Raw genomic sequence first — 20,426 nt, forward strand, 5'->3', positions numbered from 1 at the left:
GAATATGAAGTATGAGGGACACAGAATGCATATGTGTGTGCGTTCTTTCAGGTGTCATTTTTACAGCTAAAAATGACACAATCAATTTTATAGTGGATGCTGCAGCAGAACATATAGATGATCTTTGAAGAGTACCTATGTGTTTAAAAAACAGTGTCACATTTCACACATTCATGCAAAAAGTCCGAGCTATGAAGAAAAGGTGTGTAAAAGGAAGATTAGAAATGACTTCCACACTTATGGAGCATAAACATGAGAGTAAAGTCAGATCAATGAGATTCCATTACCATCCTATCTCATTTCCCCACAGCTGAATTGGAAATGGCTTGGAGATGGATCGCGTCATTACCAATTCTAGCGGATCCACGGGAGCCGTAGAGCGCTGGGTGTGTGTGTGAGCTATCTGCACCAGCTCGTGATGAGTATAGGTTTTTAGCGGCGTGCCAGAAGGTGAGCGAGAGTTCATTCACTATCACAACCATCATCCATGCTGGTTCTAGACCATAGACCACACATCTATTTAGTCAATGCAGTGAATATCGTCAATTTAGCCTATTTAGTCAATGTAGTTTTGTCCGTTTAGTCCATGTAGTCTATTCAGTCCACATTGTTAATTTTGTCAATTTTGTCAAAAATCACTGCCTCTATCATGGATTTTCAAAAACTAAAGAAGAAATTATTGTTGTTTCATGGTTGACTATGGCCCATATAGACCAAGAAAAATTGAAAGGCAAGTGAGTATTCTGGTAACTGGGTTTGGCAATGACACAAAACATTGATGAGACATGACATTGGATTACCTTCATTACCTTTTAAGATTAGATTTAATATTAGGAAACATTAGCGTTTTAGGTTAGTGATAAAAAAAAAAAAGTACCTAGTATATAAGAATGTCAACACATGGCCCAAGGACTGAGACAAACCACTGCTTATTTCTGTCCAAAGACTGAAAGTGGACTGATATCATCATGGACCATTTGTTGACATCAACGAGACAAGGAAAATAGGAACAACTGTCAGCGGCTGTCAAAGCCCAGGAGAAATAAAAAAGACAGAACCACAATTACAACTCTTTGTCCAGGAAGAAATCGCCAACATAGTAAAATGACAACACTGCAAAAAAAAATAATAATAATAATAATAATTCAAGATGAAAAACAGACATTTTATATGAAATCAGTGTGTGCTGATGTGTGTTTTTGAAGTCGTGCACAACCTGTTCTAGAATGAATGAAGTCAGTCGGTGAGGTCACATCTCCATAAACAGTGCCAGTTCAACACTCAACAATTTAGCGGGACATATTCTTTTAAAATTCCCATAGAAAACAATGGAAAGTGAATTAGTCTGTTAGGATAAAACCATGACTGCACAGGCAATTGTCTTTAACATCATGAATGTACATAAGTGTAAAAATAAGTGAAGTACTTGGTGTATTGTTGCATTAAGCATCATTGGATTTAGTATTGTTGCATTTAGCATCATTGGATTTAGTCCCATCGCAGTTATTATTGTTGCAGTTACTTTTCCTTACACCCGAATAAACACTTATTGGGGGACGGAAGAGAGCGTATCTGGCCTACAGCGCACACCCATATTAGGAAGTCCAGCACTCTGTGACATCACAGAGAGCCAGTATTAGAACTGAAAAAAAAAAAACTGAAACCAAGCATCAGAGCCATCCCAAACTTCCGTCAGGGGTCATTATTTGATATTTTGGCATTGTCGTCAAACACGAAAATATTCTAATTACATTTATGCGTCAGAAAAGTGGAAAAAGCACAAAATGTCAAATTAAAACATCCAAATATATACGATACTGTCCTGTCATTTGTGTTTGTTAATTAAATACAATAAAAATGGACATATTTCAGACATATTTGATAATGGTGATTAATCATGACTAATTAATTGAAAATGTGATAAATTTTTTTAATCATTTAACAGCCCGAACTTTTGCTGATTAAAAAAAGTATGTTTTGCAAAGTGAAAAGGTGGAGAAGTTTCTACGTTACGCTGTGATGATGATCTTTTGATGAGAAGGCATCTTAATCACTGTTTCTGTGTGTGGAGTGTACCTCCTTCCTGTTCGTTTTCCTCCTAGCTTTGCCTTAGCAATCTGCCTAAAGGGCCTGCCGTAATGACATCTAATTTTAGTCTTTTTTTTTTTTTTTTTAAATACGGGACCCAATTTGGAGTCCCTTCAGTTTTTCCTTCATCCAGCCACAAAGTAAACAATGGATAATCAGAGCAAGAGGCGCCTCTGCATTGCAGATATGTGCATGCTCCCGCATCAAATCAATTGGCAATTAGCACCATTTCACCGCAGATGTTACCCAGCCATTTATTTTAACCCTTTTTTTATTTATTTATTTTATTTTCTTCCTGAGCAAACATAATTGCACAACCGTCGTTGGAAAATACATTTCCGGAAAGAGCCAAAGGGATGCTTGAGAAACACCATTTTCCCGTGATGGATGCACAAAACTTCCTCGGTCGAACACAAGACGTAATACAGGGGTGCTCACATTTTTTCAGCCTGTGCGCTACTTTTAAAAATACCAAGATCAACCATGTAGTATATATATTTGAAAATTTGTATGTTATATATGTATTGGCATTAGTGGTTACAAGTAAAAATGATCTACCTCTTTCTATAAAACACATAACATATATATAAATCTAACCGGTACACTTTGAAGTACTCTTGTAAATATTAATGATTAGGATTTCACATTTTCAAAGTTTACAGGGAATCAAAGTAAGTGCTATCATGATGATATTCAATGTGAAAATAAAGATAATTACACAAATTCCTCAATAGTTGTGTCCTGGTAATGTGTCAGTCAAAATAGTTGCGTAATGTTCATTAGGATGCACACTTAATTTATCACATCCAGTTAGCATTTGCCATCAAACATTACCGATATACAAAAATTTAAAATGTTTATGCAAAAGACAAAGCAGCCGAAGTTAAGTCAAAATATGAAAAGCTTTCACCAATGGCTACATTTTCCATTTCATCATGAAAATAATAGTTTAAGAAGCGGGCGTGTAGAAAACATTATTTCTTTGGTGGCGTTAATGACACAAAGCCATCAAACAATACACTTTTTTTCTACATCACTTCCTGCTACAAGTGAAGAGATAACTTTTATTATAGATATAAGTATCTTACCGCTGAGCTAATTTATCTGTAATGAGAATAATAAATATGCAACTTGCATCTCAGTGTGCAGCTTGAAACGCCACAGGGGAGCAAGACTGAAGAATCAGAAAGGGAAGCTGACTGATGTCATGTGACATCAGAGTGACGCTTACCCGATCGACCCAAACGACCATGGCGATCGACGTAATGAGCACCCGTGACTTAAGGGCAAAGAGGAAAAGTCTGACGATAACCACAACTAAAATATGACAACACTAAATGTCATTGCGCCAAAATTCAACAAACCTAAATACTAAAATATGTTATAATAATAATGTTAAATGCTACTTTGCTAAAATTCAACAACAGTGAATCTATTGCCTTAAATGTTGTGTGCAGAGTAAAACACATTTCCTTTCTGAATAGATGAAGTATCAAAGGTCATGTGATTTCCCGCATATTTACCATTGCTACAGCAACTCATGATAATTTTTGCTATCTTAATAAAGGTCAGGACACTTATTTTAATCACCTTACTTTGTTTTAATGACCTTATGCTGTAAAACGAGGGAGCTTTGTGCTCTTTTGAATTTGGTCCTTTTTTGTTAGGTGTTTTTTAATGTGTTCTTTACACAGCTTGCTGTTGCTATGACTTTTATTACCAGATGATGTCAGTTGTTACAGTACCCACCACATTAGCTCACTTTTTCCACGTTGATGTGAGAATCGTTGCACTTTTTTTTTTTTTTTTTTTGCCTTTCATGGCTGTATGACTGTTTTCACACACTGGTCATGTGCTAATCGGCTCAGTTTGGAACACAAACACCATCGCGTCAGTTTTATGAGAAAAAGACAAATGTCCTGCAGATTGAACTAGAGCGCTTGCTGTATTCATTATGTTGCTTTATTGGCTCAATAGGGCAACCTGCGAGGAACCACATGTGAGAGCTAAAGATGTGGCGGCACCACAAGCAATTCATTAAAAATGAATCAAAATGCAAAAAAGGCCTGAGAAGGAGGATCGAACACAAGAGAGAGAAAAAAAACTGAACTTCATCTCACTGGTTCAGTTTGGGATTACATTGTTTTTTATTCTAATTTATTATTATTACTATTATTATTATTATTATTATTATTATTATATAGCCATATGCTATGTGTCTGAATGTAATGACCCAAAATGCTTGACATTAAATGCAACAGTGCTAAATGTGATGACGCTAATTGTGGTGACAACTAATGCCACAATGCTAAATAATGCTACATGCAACAATGTTAAATGCAATGTCAGTAAATGCAACAATGCTAAATGTGATGATACTAAGTATACTCAAAAGTTGACTCAAAAACGCCTTATGAAGTATTGAAAAATGATCTGTAACCAAAGAGATCAATTCAGATGGGGGCTTCTGAGCGGTTACGCAACATGTTTTATTAAGCCTAAAATAAATAAAAATTCTGCTAAATGTGGCTTAATCCAGAATGCAACACATTTTTATATATCTTTATATTTTATTTGTGTATGATATTGCACCAAAAAGTCAGGGTCTGCAAATCTTCCGTATTTGTTTTTAATCAGCTGCAAATCTTCAGTAAGCTTTCAAAAGAGGCAACTGTCAAGTCTGACCTTATTGAAGACTTCTATGTCTTGATGTATGGAATATTCTAGGACTTTTTTCCCAAAGCGTGGGAATGCAATGCAGGCGAGCGTATGATCAGTAAATCAGCTGGGATGAAAAGGTACCACATGGGATCCATTTCCTGTCAACATTAATACACCTCTGCAGCTTTAAGGCATGTAGAGAAAAAAAAAAGCCTTGGAAGCATTTCCTTTCCCAGTCCTGAGGCGAGTGTGATTATTCCATTTTAATGAGATGTGTTTTTTTGTTTTTTTTTTTTACATGAGCTCTTGTACATAGTCTACTTTATAGTTAATGTATGATGTGTGACGTTAGCCACAGAAAATATGTTGATGGTCTTGGCTTTTTAATGGCTGACTGGAGGTCTCTTTTGGAACATGATGTTCGGAAAAAGTTACTTGTCTTCCTAACATAAGTTTAGATTGTTTAGAAATTGTTTCTAGTTGTTTAGTCCAGGCCAACATCCTCCTGTTGCCCATATAATGGCATGAAACCAGATATGTATATGTATTTTTATCTATTGCTCAATCGATCATCGATGAATGGATGGATGGATGAATGGATGCAGCCAGAACCAATTGGACATTTTCAATGGCTTTGTTTTTGGTAGGGAGAGGGGATATTCCAATTAAAACACATGATGGACAATTTGTTGACTCCATGACACTTCTAATGCAAGATTATGTCTGTAATCTTGCAGTAAGATGATGTGACATCACTTTCACAAGGACATCATTTCACCTTTTGTAATAATGCATTACTGTTTTTTTTCTTTCTTTCTCTGCATATTTTTAGCCACAATCTCCTTACAAGACATTTTAGGTGGGATAATATCATCCTGGAGCATAAAGCAAGGGGGCATATTTTTCTGCAAAGAAGAAGAAGAAGAAGGGGGCCAAGCAAAAAAAATCTATAAATCAAATCCTATTAAGGCGAGAGAAGACACTAATCCGACCCACGCGTTCCCCCCCCTTTTGCCAGCTCTCTGCGTTCGGAGTATTTAGCGGTGAGTCAGTCCCACTCCTTCTAATCAGTGGAAATGAGCTCTTATATAAATATTCACCTTGTGCTTAAATGTTTGAATTAATAATGTAATTTGACACTTAAAATATGAATTAATAACAGTTGTGATAGACACCCTGTTTTATTGTGGTTTAACATTAATACAATGCAGCTTTTTGATTACCTCATTAAGATACAGAGCAATAGTACAATATGTGAGTTAATGATACACAGGATAAATGAAACTAAATTGATTTTAGATATTTTGCAAACATATAGAGATACACTCCTGGTCAAAATTTTCAGTTGAAAAATGGTCAGAATTTTTTTTTTTTTTTATCTGGAGGTTCTAAGCTTCAAAATTCCAAAAAGAAAATAGGAGTGAGACAAAACACTTTTTGAGTCATTTATTTATAAATAACATATAGAATTTATATTAATTTACAACAAGCATTAAACTGAAATAGGTTGTTTATCAGCTTATCTAAAGTTCAAGTGCAAAGCCTAATCTTGGCAAAAACGTGGATCCAATATGTGACTCTGCTAATTGAATAATAATAATACATAATTATTTTACATAATAATTAATACATATTAATTAATACAATATTTAATACATATTCAATTCTGTCTTTTTAATGTGGTTTTGACTGTTGAGCCTGTGGATGGACATTTTTGAATTTTCCACTTTTCTGACCTATAAATGTAGTCAGAATGTTGTATTCTCGTGTTAAAAGATGGCAAAGTTTCAGATAATGAGATACGGAAGTGCTGCTCATGTTGACAATTTGGAGACGTGGTTGCTTGCTAAATGAAAGTAAGGTGCTCATTTACTTGTTTCTTGCATCATGCATTAATTCGGTAGTGAAATGCAAGCCATCAACAAAGGTCAAAGGCTATTGCGTGGGAGCGAATCTCTTCGATGTATGAGGTGTGTTATGAAACAGAACCGGTGGGTTGATCTGACAAATCATTAGGTACACTTGATCATATATAGATTTATTAGAGCTTTTCTTGGCCATGCAAGTAGCAAGCAACTGTTCAACTCAGATGGAAAAAAAAAAATCAGCCACACGTCACTTGCTGATGCTGACGCTTTGAACACTAAGGTAGGTTAAATCACTTAATGTGCACTTCCAATAATGCCTGGCACCCTGCCACTTCCATATTACTGTATTGTCATTTATAGTAGCGATGCCATAGTTCACAATCTGAGGCTTCTGGCTGCCCTCACAATACAGCTTTTCTCCAAACAAGAAATCTCATCACATTTTAATCTTCTTGGCTTATGCCAAAAAAAAGTGATAAGAAAAAATAAAAAATTATACATACAATATATTTATATAATCTATATAATCATAGTAATAATGGATAACAAACGTATACCTTGTTGACAGCCTCCGGTATCTAATTTTATGTCTTATTCCTAACTACGTGTCTCTCTTGCTTGCTCATTTTAATGCTGACATCATCTGCAGAGGGAAAATGATGATTCAGCAATACGATAGAAAGTGCTGGAAAGGATGATGACACCATATTGGACGTCAGCTCGCAGTCCCATCTTGTACACATTAAGTTAATTGACTGTGTATAGAATGAGATCATATTTGAGCTTATAGAGTTTAGGTTGAGGTCACATGACTTAAAAAAACACACACACAAAAAAAAAGAAGAGCAATATATCAGCATCTCCTCCGTGAATCCCTTCGCTGTTATCTCCCGTCCCTGAGGCGCTACACGAGGACATGTCGGCCACCAGTGGGACTCCAGTAGTTAATCTCTGCGCTAGTTAAATGCTCTTGTATGGCCCTGAGCGGTAGCAGGCAGCCTTCTACTCTTTTTTTTCTGCTTTGCTAGCTCCCTGAGGACTCGCTTTTATTGAATTACATGATGGGGAAAGAATAACTTACTTTCAGGTAGCAGCAGCAGCAGCCCCTCTTTAGGACGTCGATACTGCTTTGTTTTTATTTGGAGTTAGGCTGCGGGACATTGTTTGGCTTTTAAACTAGACTTAGAATCTACAAACCTACAGAGGAAGCAGCCTGGAGCGCGCAAAAAATGTTGGAGTCATCAATTTATTGCAAATAAGCATTAAAGTGACTGTTCGTCAGCTGATCAAAAGTTTGAAACCTCGTATTTAAAATCCAAAACATTGGCAAAAATGTGGATTCAGTGTCTTTTTCTATCACGATCTCTTGATGACGCGGTCAGATTGTTGAGTTCAATAGCAAGGCCTCTCGCAGGGAACCACTCATTTTAAAGACGATCATTTTAAACTTTTTAAAAGAACCTGAAGGTTCATTCATTCATTCATTTTCTACCGCTTTTCCTCACGAGGGTCGTGGGGGGTGCTGGAGCCTATCCCAGCTGTTTTCGAGCAAGAGGCAGGGTACTCCCTGGACTGGTTGCCAGTCAATCACAGGGCACATATAGACAAACAACCATTCACACTCACATTCATACCTATGGACAATTTGGAGTCGCCAATTAACCTAGCATGTTTTTGGAATGTGGGAGGAAACCGGAGAAAACCCACGCATGCACAGGGAGAACATGCAAACTCCACACAGAGATGGCCGAGGGTGGAATTGAACCCTGGTCTCCTAGCTGTGAGGTCTGCACGCTAACCACTCGACCGCCGTGTCGCCCGAACCTGAAGGTTATGGGGACAAAAATGTCAAGTGGAAGACCCAAATATGTCACTGTCCCCGTGCCGGTGTAATGATGGTGTAATGGATGAGAGTGAAAAAGCGCCCACGTGACCCCTCCCTCCCCCGTCTACCATCAATCATCTCTTTATTCACCAAAAAGGGTCTTCAGTAAAACTATAAGGATGCTCCAATCATAATTTGATTGCCAAACAACAACACACACAGTGTTTGGAGGGCAAGCCATATAGTATAATATAACACCAATAGACACTTTAAAGTACACTTTAGTACATACACAATGGACATAATACCAACTTCCCTGTAGGAGAAAAACAAACTCCAAACATTGCAAAATGTCACTGTGGTAAAAAGTCACATTTGTAGTCAGAAAACGAGAAGTCCAAAAAAACAACAACACGTCTACAAGTCTATGGAAGGGTGTCAGTGACAAGCACCTTGGACTCCTTCAGGATGAAGCACCATGATCCATCTCTGTGTACTCACCGAGTGCTTGTCTCAGTGTCTCACGTCCTGTACACGAAACCAGCATCCATACCCATTTTCTTGCCCATCCCTTCTTCCATGAAGATTCAGCTTCAGACAACTTGGCTTGACAAAGATGGACGCTACAGTGCTGCAATTAGACAACAATCAAATAACTTCAATCAGGATTGGCTCAAATTTCGACGTTCCATTTCGACTTGCAATGCTTCGCTTAAGTCACTGTCACTTTAATGCGTTTTTCATTGGAACTATCCCGCGTGTCTTTCTGCTAATGGATTTGTTGTTTTTTTGAGTGTGAAAAAGACTTGTACGGCCGCATTTCTTTCAATTTCTGCAACCTACTACTTTTTATTTGTTATTAGAAGTGCAAGCATAGCAGGAATAATTGTTACCATGTCATCTGTGAGGTCATTCCTTGCCCCCTGGTGAGGTGGCGGGCAGAGCATTATTGCTTTAGGTTGCTCGTAAATTATATTTCCTGTTCCTTTTTCCTTCCTTTCTTTGCAGGCTTGACAGGATAATTGATGTGCCACTGGCCTCAAGTAGTCGACAGTATATAATGTATATATATATATATATTGTGTATATATATTTTCTTGTCAGGTGGAAAGGTCACAAGGGCTTTGCAAAAAATTGTCTTCCGTTTAAGGAAAAATACATTCTTTTTGTACTTTTGTCTTAACACTTGTCAAATGAGGATCTTTGACTTGCAGTTAGCAGTTGGCCATTAAAAAGTGCTCTTGTCATATAGAGGATCTTTGACTCGGGTTGTTGCATTTGGTACTTAAAAACAGCAGAGCACTTAATAACTGACAATTAAGAGGATAAAAACAATGATAATGTGTATTTTTCCTTAAAGTTCTGCACTTAGTACCCCATTCTAATCACATGAATATAAAAAAAATTGCAAATTCATTTTCTACTGCTTATCCTCACGAGGATAAATGTGGTAAAAACCTAAATACATATATACAAAATGTATTTAAAAAATATATATATTGTATATTTTTAGCACAAATAAAATCATCTTAATTTTTGCCAAAAACTGGACTGAATTGGATGTTGACATTGCGATTTCACACGCTAGCGTCCCTTCCAGCCATTGGCAGGCGAGGCCACAAAACTCCAATTTCGAGCTTAAGGCGACGTCATGCGGAGCGAGTGAAGCGTCTGTGTGCTGCGAACAAAATGGACAGCTATGAGTCTGCGAGCGGCGATGCCACCCGGAGGGGGGGGTCTCGCACTGTCACGTCGGGGAAAGGCTGACGTGTGGCGGCGAGACAGGCGCCGTGCCCTGCAGCCTAGCCCATGACGACCACGATGATGATGATGATGATACGAAGGGGGATCCTCAATGGAGCGAACAGAAGACTGAGATTACAAGTCAACATGAGGGCTGACAACTGTGTCGGACTTTGCCCCCCCCTCCATCACATTAGCACAACTTCCAAACATAAAGATAGGATTTAACCTTCAATGGAGGAACTATGCTGTACATGAACAAAAAAAGCTGAGCCCTGCAAGAACTGTCAGTAGAATAGATCCACTCCGTGTTGTCTACAGGATTTAAGGTGGAACTAAAGGCTCACTTCAAAGCTTTGAAGCAACTAACATCTAGTTAAATTGAGATTGTAGCATGTTTTAAGTAGCTGAAAAGCATCTTTACAGGCGGTTGGTCCATATAAACCATTTATTGGTTATTAGATAGAATGACCTAGAGAGGTTGCGCAAAGTCAGCTGGGATAGGCTCCAGCATACCTGGGACCTTAACGAGGATAAGCTGCATAGGAGACGGATGGATGGAATGAGAGAAAAAGGGGTCGTGGTAGGATGGAGGTAAACAAATCAAACTGCCGGTGCATACAACAGACATTTTTTAATAGAATTTATTTATAAACAAACGTGACTTATTTGTCAGCATAGAACTGATTTTTCATACAGACTTTTTTCCCCCCACCAATGTGACCTAAGTAAGAAAATAAAAAGCACTCATTTCATTCAACAAGAAAACAAATAAAAAATAAACAGTTTACAACTAATCAGAGGTAATTGTATGAACTTTTGAACAAGCTGTTTTTTTTGTTTTTCGTTTTTACAATTTCATGACGTCACTGTCAGTCTATGCATCCAGACGAGAGATAGATAGATAGCTAGAGAGAGAGAGAGATCAGAGAACACAACGTTTATTTCCGGTAATGACACTCCAAGCTTCAATGGCCACGAGAACACATGATCGCTGGGCGAGGGCGGGGGTGGACAGGGGGGGGCAGGTTCGTAGAATTTTTCCAAGTCATCTGCTGGATGGCATCAGAATGGATGCTCTTTTTTTTATTTTTTTGTCTTTTTCCGAGATTAGTGTTATTTACATACACAAGTGATTTGTTTGTGTCATGGATGGGTTCAAGTAATATTCTATTACTGGGTTTAGAATCAATAGGGCAGTGCATAGTACAAAGATAGGGAAAAAGTGCAAATCTTCCTACTGTCGGCCCATCCCGCCATGTTTTGACCATGCAAAAATAAAACAAGAACATAAATAACAGCACTTTTATGTAATAAAAATAAAACAAAATTGCTCATGTTGACAAGGGAAAGAAAAACCTGGAATGCACATCTGTAAAAACGTCACAAAGTCGTTGGGAAGGATGCTAACAATTAAATAAAGTTAAAAAGGGGTATTGTTTTTTAACAAGATTGGCTTAAGGTATTCATAATAGCCATCTTTATTTTTCATTCCAAATGTTGAAAAATATGTTCCAAAATTGAGGCTAGCTTACGGGTTTCTCTCAGAAAACGAAATATCCACATGCCAGCGCACCATTAATAATGTTAAACATCAAATAATTGAACTACCTTGCACCAACAATCTGCGCCTCCCTGATTTCACCCATTTTTATGTTCACAATAGCAAAATCTGTGTTCATAACTGTAAGATAAAGTGCTGGTTTCACACAACAAAATGGCCACGACAGATGTTGATTTAAATTAAATGCTAGTTTTAGTGGCTGTTTGTTTTCCGTCCCTCTTTTTGACCACTGTTAAAAAATCTTCTTTGAAAACAAAATGACCAAATCATAACAACGGTGAATAATTGAACTACTGTGTGTGTGCCACCATGTTTACAAGAACTATATGTACAAAATTTCAAATTCAGATAATTTGTTGGTGAAAAGAGCAATATGGCTGCCCCCAGTATGGCATATAAACGACATAAGCACAACAAATTAATTTTGGATTCCAACTATGTGTGTGCTGCATGTGTTCATGTGTTGTGATGATGTATGAAATTTCTAGATTGGACGTCTTTACTGATCCTTTTTTTATTGGTCAAGAAGTAATGTTTACTGTATACAAGAAAAAAGAAATCCATCCCAAAATGTAAGCAAGCTTCCGTTTTAGATGGTTTATGAACAACTTAAGCACCATTCATAAGAAATTGGACTTGTCGTGAATAGAAACATGTACATAAATTGAAGACTGCATTTTGACTTAATGATTTGAAATAGTCGTTACAAATGTTTGTTGGTTAATGTTGCCATGAAGTGATGAACATGGTGTAAAATTTAAGTTCCTGTATTTCACTCTCAAAAACAAGATGATTGCCCCTAGACATGCGTGTGTATGTAATTCCTGTTTTATTTGATAAAAAATTGGGAATGAGTCATATTTTTGTGCTTGTTTGTGTTTTTCCTTGTTGAAAATTGAGTTAAGGAAATTGGGTTTTTCCTCTTGTAAAAAGGACAAACAGCAGCACCGTTAACAACACGGAATCCCATTCGGTTGAGCTACTTGAAATTTCAAATATTTACTCTCTCATATAAATAAAATACTGTATTTCCCAGTTCTTTTACAGGTCACCAAACTCAACTTGGACTCACTCAGCCACTGTAAGGCCACTGAAAAGGAAAATATGAGCTTTTAAAATGTTACTTGCATATATAATATTGTGTGACAAAGTGGAATACTACTGTAAATAATCATAAATACATATATACTGTATACATTATGTCATAATTACACTGAATGGCTACTTAAAAAGATGAAATGGTATAAAAACAGGCATAAATATAAGGCACTCTAAATGCAAAATGGCGGAAAAAGAATGGGTTTTGTAAATAACGACCCTGGACCGGACCTGGACCCTTGGACAGGATAGAAGTGGCCGTGGCCAAGGGGGTGGTGACTGAATATTTATTGCACAAGAAACAATAAAATATTTCTCCAAGCCGATGTGCATTCCAGTGAAAAAAAATCACTTTCGTATAATTTGTCTCTGTAGAATAATATATATTTGTATTTCTATATATATATATTTGTGTGTATATACTGTATCTGTATATCTTTCCTCGACTCGTCCCGACATGGAAGAACTAAGATAATCAATAGCAGCAGCTTCATACTTTGCTCATCCCTGTTGATTCCACAAAGCCCCGGTTTATAGTATAGTTCGTTTTTTAACCCTCAATTCGTATGCACTTGGTGCTACATACAACCCAAGGGGAAAATTAATATGCATGTTTAAAAAACAACAAAAAAATTCAGTGTAAAAAAAAAAAATCACACTGGTTAATAAAGTACTACAAAATAAAATGAATTTATGAATTTATTTCATAGATCCCCTCGCCAAACTGTGGATGATGAACACGGAGACAGGAAGAGGGCATACTTGGATTTATTACTACTGAACGTCCGATGTTATTCTTTACAATGTCCTCCGATGCCTCTCCTTGTTTTTTTGTTTGTTTGTTTTTTTTTACTCCCAAATAAATCCTTGAAGCAAATCACCGGATGCTTCAATGGTCCATCACTTGGTGGAGTTCATACTTGGTCCTTTTGGGATGTTGGTTGTTTTTTTTTTCCTTGATTTTCATTGTTCATTCCTTGACGGCACACTTTATGAGTTGTTAGCAAGGAGTTCAAACGTTTCTCAAGCAGTTCATTTATGGCTCAGAAGAGAGGTGCAACTGGGTTTTTTCCCCTTCTCCTTGCCGCATTTCCCTCCAAATGTTGGGGGGGGGACCCTCCAAATGTCGGGGAGGGCAGGGGGTGTCTTTTTTTACGTTGCATAGTGATCAAAGCTTCCCAAGTACTCTAATCCAGCTCTGTAGCAGAACTGGTATTGATCCTGGAAACACAGAAATTAATGTTATTTTTTTTCTACCATTCCGGGATCTTGGAGGGGATGCTTGGAATCTGGGAGTGCCCGGTGGTTCTAGAGGTGGATTATTGGATCACATGCAGGGGAATCTACATGGAATTAGGGTTAGGGTTAGTACCTCTGTTTGCACCATGGCTGGCCTCTGCGTCCGCAGCATCTTCACCGTCTGAAAGATGTCGACGACGCCCTCGTATCTCATTCGCTCCAAGGCAATACTGAGGGTGATGAAAACACCGGTTCGACCGACGCCGGCGCTGTGTGATAGACGGGAAAGTGGGATATAATGCAGGAAGACTTGAGTTGTTCTCACTCACAACAATGTTGCATCCCAAATTTAAAACACGGATAAGGTGAGGAAATAGCACACCATTTTTTGTATTAAATACATACACATTTCATATATGTATGTCAAGATGATAAATAAAAAGACAGCCCCTCGCTCTGTAAGTAAGATTTCCTGCAAGGACGCTTGTTGCCATGTATTCTGTGGAATTCTCTGTAAGCAAATTCCTTGGCGAGAATACCAAGACTTTGTGTGGCACAAAGACTAAAAAGGTGCAAAGAGCTGGATGAATAAAAAAGGGCCATCAAAGCGGTCCATGTTGTGCTCGGCACATTTCAACAATGATTGCTTTGATGAAGTTTGCATATTTGCCAGAGTGCTGGCATAAAAGACAAGACTGCAGCCTTAAAATACCTTCTTATGATTTGTACCGCTTCACTCGTCTCAGCTTGAGAGACCGAGTCCGACTGCCAGCACACCGAAAACCTTAGACATCAACGCCTAAGGCTAAACCAAGTCGAGGGCGTTGTTGAAAAGCGAAACAGATATGGAGTAATTCTGTGATTCAAATTTTAAAAGGTTGTAGATAGCACATTGTTGATGTCATTGAGCAAAATTTCAATAGCTCCACTTTGAGTTCTAATTGGTGAGTTTTGCAGGTCCACAAGGACTTTCTTTCACTTACCTACAATGGACTGAGATAGGCCCATCTTGGCCAAACTGCTCTTTAGTTTTATGTACTTGACCGATGAAGTCGATAAAACCCTCCCCGGATTTTGGCACTCCTTGCTCGGGCCAGTCCGTGAACTGGAACTGTCGCACCGTTCGCGACTGGCCGTCCTGGGAAAAGATACACCGGCAGCTTGAAATGAGTTCTATGTGAATTATCAATTAATAAATGACTGCTTACCCTGGCATCTGTTACTTTAAACTCCCTAAGAATGTACTGCGGCATGTTGTACTCCGCCATAGGGTCCACCACAAAGTACTGGTACCTGGCTGACCTCTCTGCAGGCCAGTACTGGTGGCATTTTTCCTATGAGAGACACGCACGTCATCCAAAGCTGTGTCCATGTGTTCATTTCTCATATTCTCTCAAAATACATACCCTGCCCATTTCTCTTAGCTTGGTTAGCATGACAACAATCGTGGAGTTGTGCTCCCAAAGCATTCTCCAGAAGTCCTCCGTGGTTTCCGCCAGGGGTCCCTGGGTGGCAATGTAGGCTTTCTGTTGCCTGTGAAAACCAGAATTAGATTAGCATGAAAAAACAGCCAAGCATATAATGTACTGCAGTTGATAAAGTGCTTACCTATAGCCGTCAATGAAACTAGCATTGATGTAGTCCGAGCCCTCCACGCCTCGAATTGGCTGGAGACACACTCTCGTGGACTCGTATGGCATGATATTGACAAGGCGGTTTTTGAACTTGTTGCACGGCAGGTTGGCACTGATGAATCGGGATGTGTGGGCTTTAGTGTTTGCTAAACGCTGCGTTGGAACACAAAACACAACCCGGTCATACAAGGTACATAGACTCAAACAAAAATCCATCCATCTTCTATGCCGCTTATGCTCAGAGTCAATGGAGGAATGCTGGAGACTATTTCAGCCAACTTTGGGCGAAAGGTGGGGCACACTCTGGATTGGTCACCAGTCAATAGCAGGACATCAGCAAAAATATAAAAGATCATTTTTGCAACTCAAATTTGTGTTAGTGAGCATTCATAATTAATTCACCTCACAAGCGTAGCATACCAAGATTTGACAGCATAATTATTGCAAAGTACTCCCGCAATAAAAGGCCACTCCAAATTGTGTATTTTGCCAGATAATGTTAGCGTGATAATCATGTATAATTTTAACTTTTTACCATAACATTACACATTTGCTGGCCAATATGAACACAGATTGTAGATTGCAAACTGAATTGGACATACCCGACTTTAGACATTGGAAACTTTTCCAAAATGTCCAAAATCAGTACCACGGACAAGTAACCCTGAATCTAAAATAACCAAAACTATAGAGATTCACATCCTACCTTGAACTCCAGCTCCATGCCGGTGACATTCTCCCCGCACTCTATCTGCGTCAGTTTCTGGATGTAAGCGTAAAGGTTTCGGGCGGGCACTTCGGTGGTGCCGCAGTTGACGGCCTCCTGCAACGCATCATGGATGAAAACATACTGGTCCTCCGTCTGCACCATGTAGTTACGCTGAGCACGCATCAGCGTCACATGGCCGTAGATGTCCGCCGTCTTCTCGTGCTTGATCCGCTCCAGCATGGCGTCAATCACAATGAAGCAGCCCGTGCGACCCACGCCGGCACTGCCAAAGTAGAGAGAAAAGACTTTCTGGAACTCTCCTCGCCAACAGACTGACCATTTGGGTTCAAGAGCAATTAAACTTGATGTGGGGGCTTGCAGCTAGCACCTTCCAGTGGGGCAGTTTCTGGCTTTGCCAGCTTGTTTACTTCAATTCCCTCCGTTCTCATTCCTGCACCCTACCTGCGCTGCCTGAGCCATCATCACAAATTATGGTAGGAAAAAGTGCCACCGTAACAGATGTGGACACGGACGTCAAAGCGCCAAAATTCTAACACATTCTGACTCATATGTTGATGCAATTTGCATTTCTCATTGGATATACAGTAACGCTCGAAAAACCTAAAATACATCAAAACATAGAGGGAGAGGCCACAGGTACACAGCAAATACTGAACTAGTGACATGAAGGCATAGTATTTTCTTACTATGCTGGACCAATATTTCAATCTTGCATATCCAAATATAAAACGACCCTGATTATAAGAGGACCCTGAATGCAAGATGATATGTGATAAAATAAAAAATAAAAAACTTGAAATTGAGACCAATTCAAGGGCAAAAAAAACATAATTACTGTATTGATGCAAATATAAGATGACCCTTAATATAAGACGCTATACTATATATCCGCTATTTTTCAAGCTTGCATCTGGCTCAATACAGCAAAACCTCAGAGGAAATGTCATTAAAAAAATTCTGGAAAAATTTTAAACCACAAATACTCATAATACATAATGTATTGCTTCGAATATAAGACGCCCAATACAATATGATATATATTATATATATAAAATACATATATAATACAACACTTTAAAAAGTACGACTTAAAAAAACATATATATTTGTATGTAAAAATCAGAGTACACATTTTCGGGCTGTGCAATATGGGAAAATACTTTACTGAAAATACGTCTTTACTAATTTGAATATTTAAATCCCCTGTGTGGACCTCTGGAGGTCAACATCGATCCATTAGGGTGACATGATTGTGAGGTGTATCTGATCTGGAACCTTTCGCCTCATCCTTTCTTATTCTTAGCCCTCTTGCACCTTGATGTGCATAGAGCCGACCATTTTTCACAGTGTCAAAGCAACGGGGAGCGCCATTGGGGCGTCTCCAGGGTGGCCGGGGTTCTGGAGGTAAGTGGGAGACATGACCGAAGCAGTGCACTTTTGCATTGCTGTGATTGGAGATGCATGGAGATGTGGGGGTTGGTGACATGGAAGAATCATTTTATTCCCTCGATCCTCCTGAGGACTCTGGTGTGAAACCCGTCGAGCCTGGCTCGTGAATGCCGCTAATGTGGCGTGCGGAGGCCGACGAATGGAAATAAAGATGGGAGTCACTGGTTTCAACAAATGAGCTCATGATCACTCTTTAAAAAGGCTGACGAAGGCTTTGTTTCTTGATGGAGGACGACGAATGGTGAGCATCGCCTCCAGATGGAATTCACGGAATACATTAAGCAAATTTGTTCTTAAACATCAAAGCCATGATTACGGGGAACACGTGTAATTCTTTTATTGACAAAAAAAAAGCCGTCAGTGTGCTTTGGCAGTCAGCGAGCTGGCAGAGACAGGCTAACGCACTAATGACCTGACACTGTGGCTTTTTGCAGCCAGTCAGACCAGCTGCTTTTTGGACGTTGACACACATTAAGTGTCAGACTAATGTGCTTTCCACAAGTTGACAGAACAGAAGGAGGAGGGAGGTTGGGGAGAGCAATGCACTGTAAAAATACAGCTGCACACAAGATAACACATGCAGTGCAGCCAAAGCAATTACATACGTATTGTTAGCAAATCTCCTAGCTGTCAGCTAACTTGCCAAACATAGTGGGGTTAGCAGACGGATGAAAAGAACATAACGGTATATCTGTCTGCAAAACTCCTTGGTATACAAGTAAATGTATAAAGTAAAAAAACATACACACTTTTAAAAGTTCTACAGTTACTTTATTGATAATTTAAACACAATACTAAATAAAATAGATTATTTATAAAATAATATAATATAATATAATATAATATATATTATTTTTTTACATTATTAATTATATTATAATTAATATTAACAATTAATTATAATTGTCATTTTTATGCACATTTCCTAATATTGATTACCCAATATTATTCCTATTTTTAAAACATAGTGGGGTTAGCAGACGGATGAAAAGAACATAACAGTATATCTGTCTGCAAAACTCCTTGGTATACAAGTAAATGTATAAAGTAAAAAAACATACACACTTTTAAAAGTTCTACAGTTACTTTATTGATAATTTAAACACAATACTAAATATAATATAATATAATATAATATAATATAATATAATATAATATAATATAATATAATATAATATAATATAATATAATATAATATAATATAATATAATATAATATAATATAATATAATATAATATAATATAATATATTTTTAATAGTATTAATTATATTATAATTAATATTAACAATTAATTATATTATAATTAATATTAACAATTAATTATAATTGTCATTTTTATGCACATTTCCTAATATTGATTACCCAATATTATTCCTATTTTTTAAAAACAAATATTGTTTTTAGTGATTGCATTTTATTATTAATGGTATTATTTGTAACATTTTTTAAGTATATAATAGTTACTGGCAGGAATAGTTACTAAAAGTTAAAAAGACCAAAAAGGACCTACTGCAGAAATGCAAGTCAAAGGTCCTCAATATGACAGGAGCACTCTCTTAAATTAAGAGACGGCCTATTTTGGGAGTTGGGGGATGATTCTATCTGATAGGCCGCCAGCGGATTTAAAAGAAGTTGTGTTCAATCGCAAGTAGCTGTAATTAACTACACTTCTAAAATCTGCACTAATCCTCATTTCCTTTTTTCCCCTGACACAAGTTAGCTATCTTTCACTTTCTCAGCCTCTGATGGCTTTTATACCTCTCTGCTGGGAGTCCGGACACTGATGCTGCTTAAAAGCTATTTGTTTAGGACCCTGCCCCCCCCCCCTCCCACCAAGGGATAAATCCGACACTTGTGAGCCACTGCTGATGTGCGATGTGTTTCGTGTCAAATCTGCGCTTGCTTTGTGGCAGCGCGTGGGAGGAAGATGTTAACCGAGGGCAAAGACACCAGTTACTCCCTGTACCACGATGTGCCTTCTGTGGAACACAGCCAAATTTCTTTGGGTTTCTCTTAAAGTGACAGTATGCAATAATCAGACTTTTTGATTTCAAGCCGAACACCCAGAGATATATTTCTTGGTCCATACAAGGTTTGAATGTGATACCAATAAAACTGTGACCTGTGTTCTGCTGACAAAAATATTTGTGTTTTGGACTGAGAATGACAAAAATGTAATCTAAAAACGGCAGAAAGAGATCACTTTTTTGGACATATATTTAAATCTCACATACAGTTTAAAATGCAATGAAAAGGAAGGTGTCGCAGCTTTCATTTATTCATTATACAAACCTAATGTTATCTCCTTACCTGCAGTGCACCACCATGGGCCCCGCGTCTGGAGGGTTGCAGGCTTTCACCCGCCTCAGGAAGGCCAGGAACGGTGTGGGGTGTTCAGGGACCCCGTGGTCTGGCCAGGCCGTGAACTGGAACTGCCTGACCTCCCGCTTCTCACTGGAGCCATTCTACAGAATATGAGGTTCCAGCTCAGTGATTCCCATCCAAAGTCAGTTAGGGGGTAAGAAA

General features: G+C 38.2%; 1 protein-coding gene across 39 annotated transcripts in view; it reads right to left on the reverse strand.

The window, feature by feature from the left end:
* Positions 1 to 10,800: 10,800 nt before the first annotated feature.
* The window catches only part of LOC131124820 (receptor-type tyrosine-protein phosphatase delta-like), a 330,087-nt gene continuing 320,461 nt past the window's right edge, over positions 10,801 to 20,426 (reverse strand). For all 39 annotated transcript variants that reach the window (XM_058065610.1, XM_058065648.1, XM_058065645.1 and 36 more), the window contains 8 exons: positions 20,211 to 20,365; positions 16,427 to 16,712; positions 15,695 to 15,873; positions 15,493 to 15,619; positions 15,295 to 15,420; positions 15,070 to 15,224; positions 14,220 to 14,355; positions 10,801 to 14,068 (listed from right to left, as the gene is read on the reverse strand). In XM_058065610.1, the coding sequence (XP_057921593.1) occupies positions 14,000 to 14,068; positions 14,220 to 14,355; positions 15,070 to 15,224; positions 15,295 to 15,420; positions 15,493 to 15,619; positions 15,695 to 15,873; positions 16,427 to 16,712; positions 20,211 to 20,365 (1,233 nt within the window). In that variant the 3' untranslated portion in view covers positions 10,801 to 13,999. The remainder of the gene's footprint in view (positions 14,069 to 14,219; positions 14,356 to 15,069; positions 15,225 to 15,294; positions 15,421 to 15,492; positions 15,620 to 15,694; positions 15,874 to 16,426; positions 16,713 to 20,210; positions 20,366 to 20,426) is intronic.

This window comes from Doryrhamphus excisus, chromosome 3 (genome assembly GCF_030265055.1).
Source record: "Doryrhamphus excisus isolate RoL2022-K1 chromosome 3, RoL_Dexc_1.0, whole genome shotgun sequence".
In the NCBI taxonomy this organism is placed as follows: Eukaryota; Metazoa; Chordata; class Actinopteri; order Syngnathiformes; family Syngnathidae; genus Doryrhamphus; species Doryrhamphus excisus.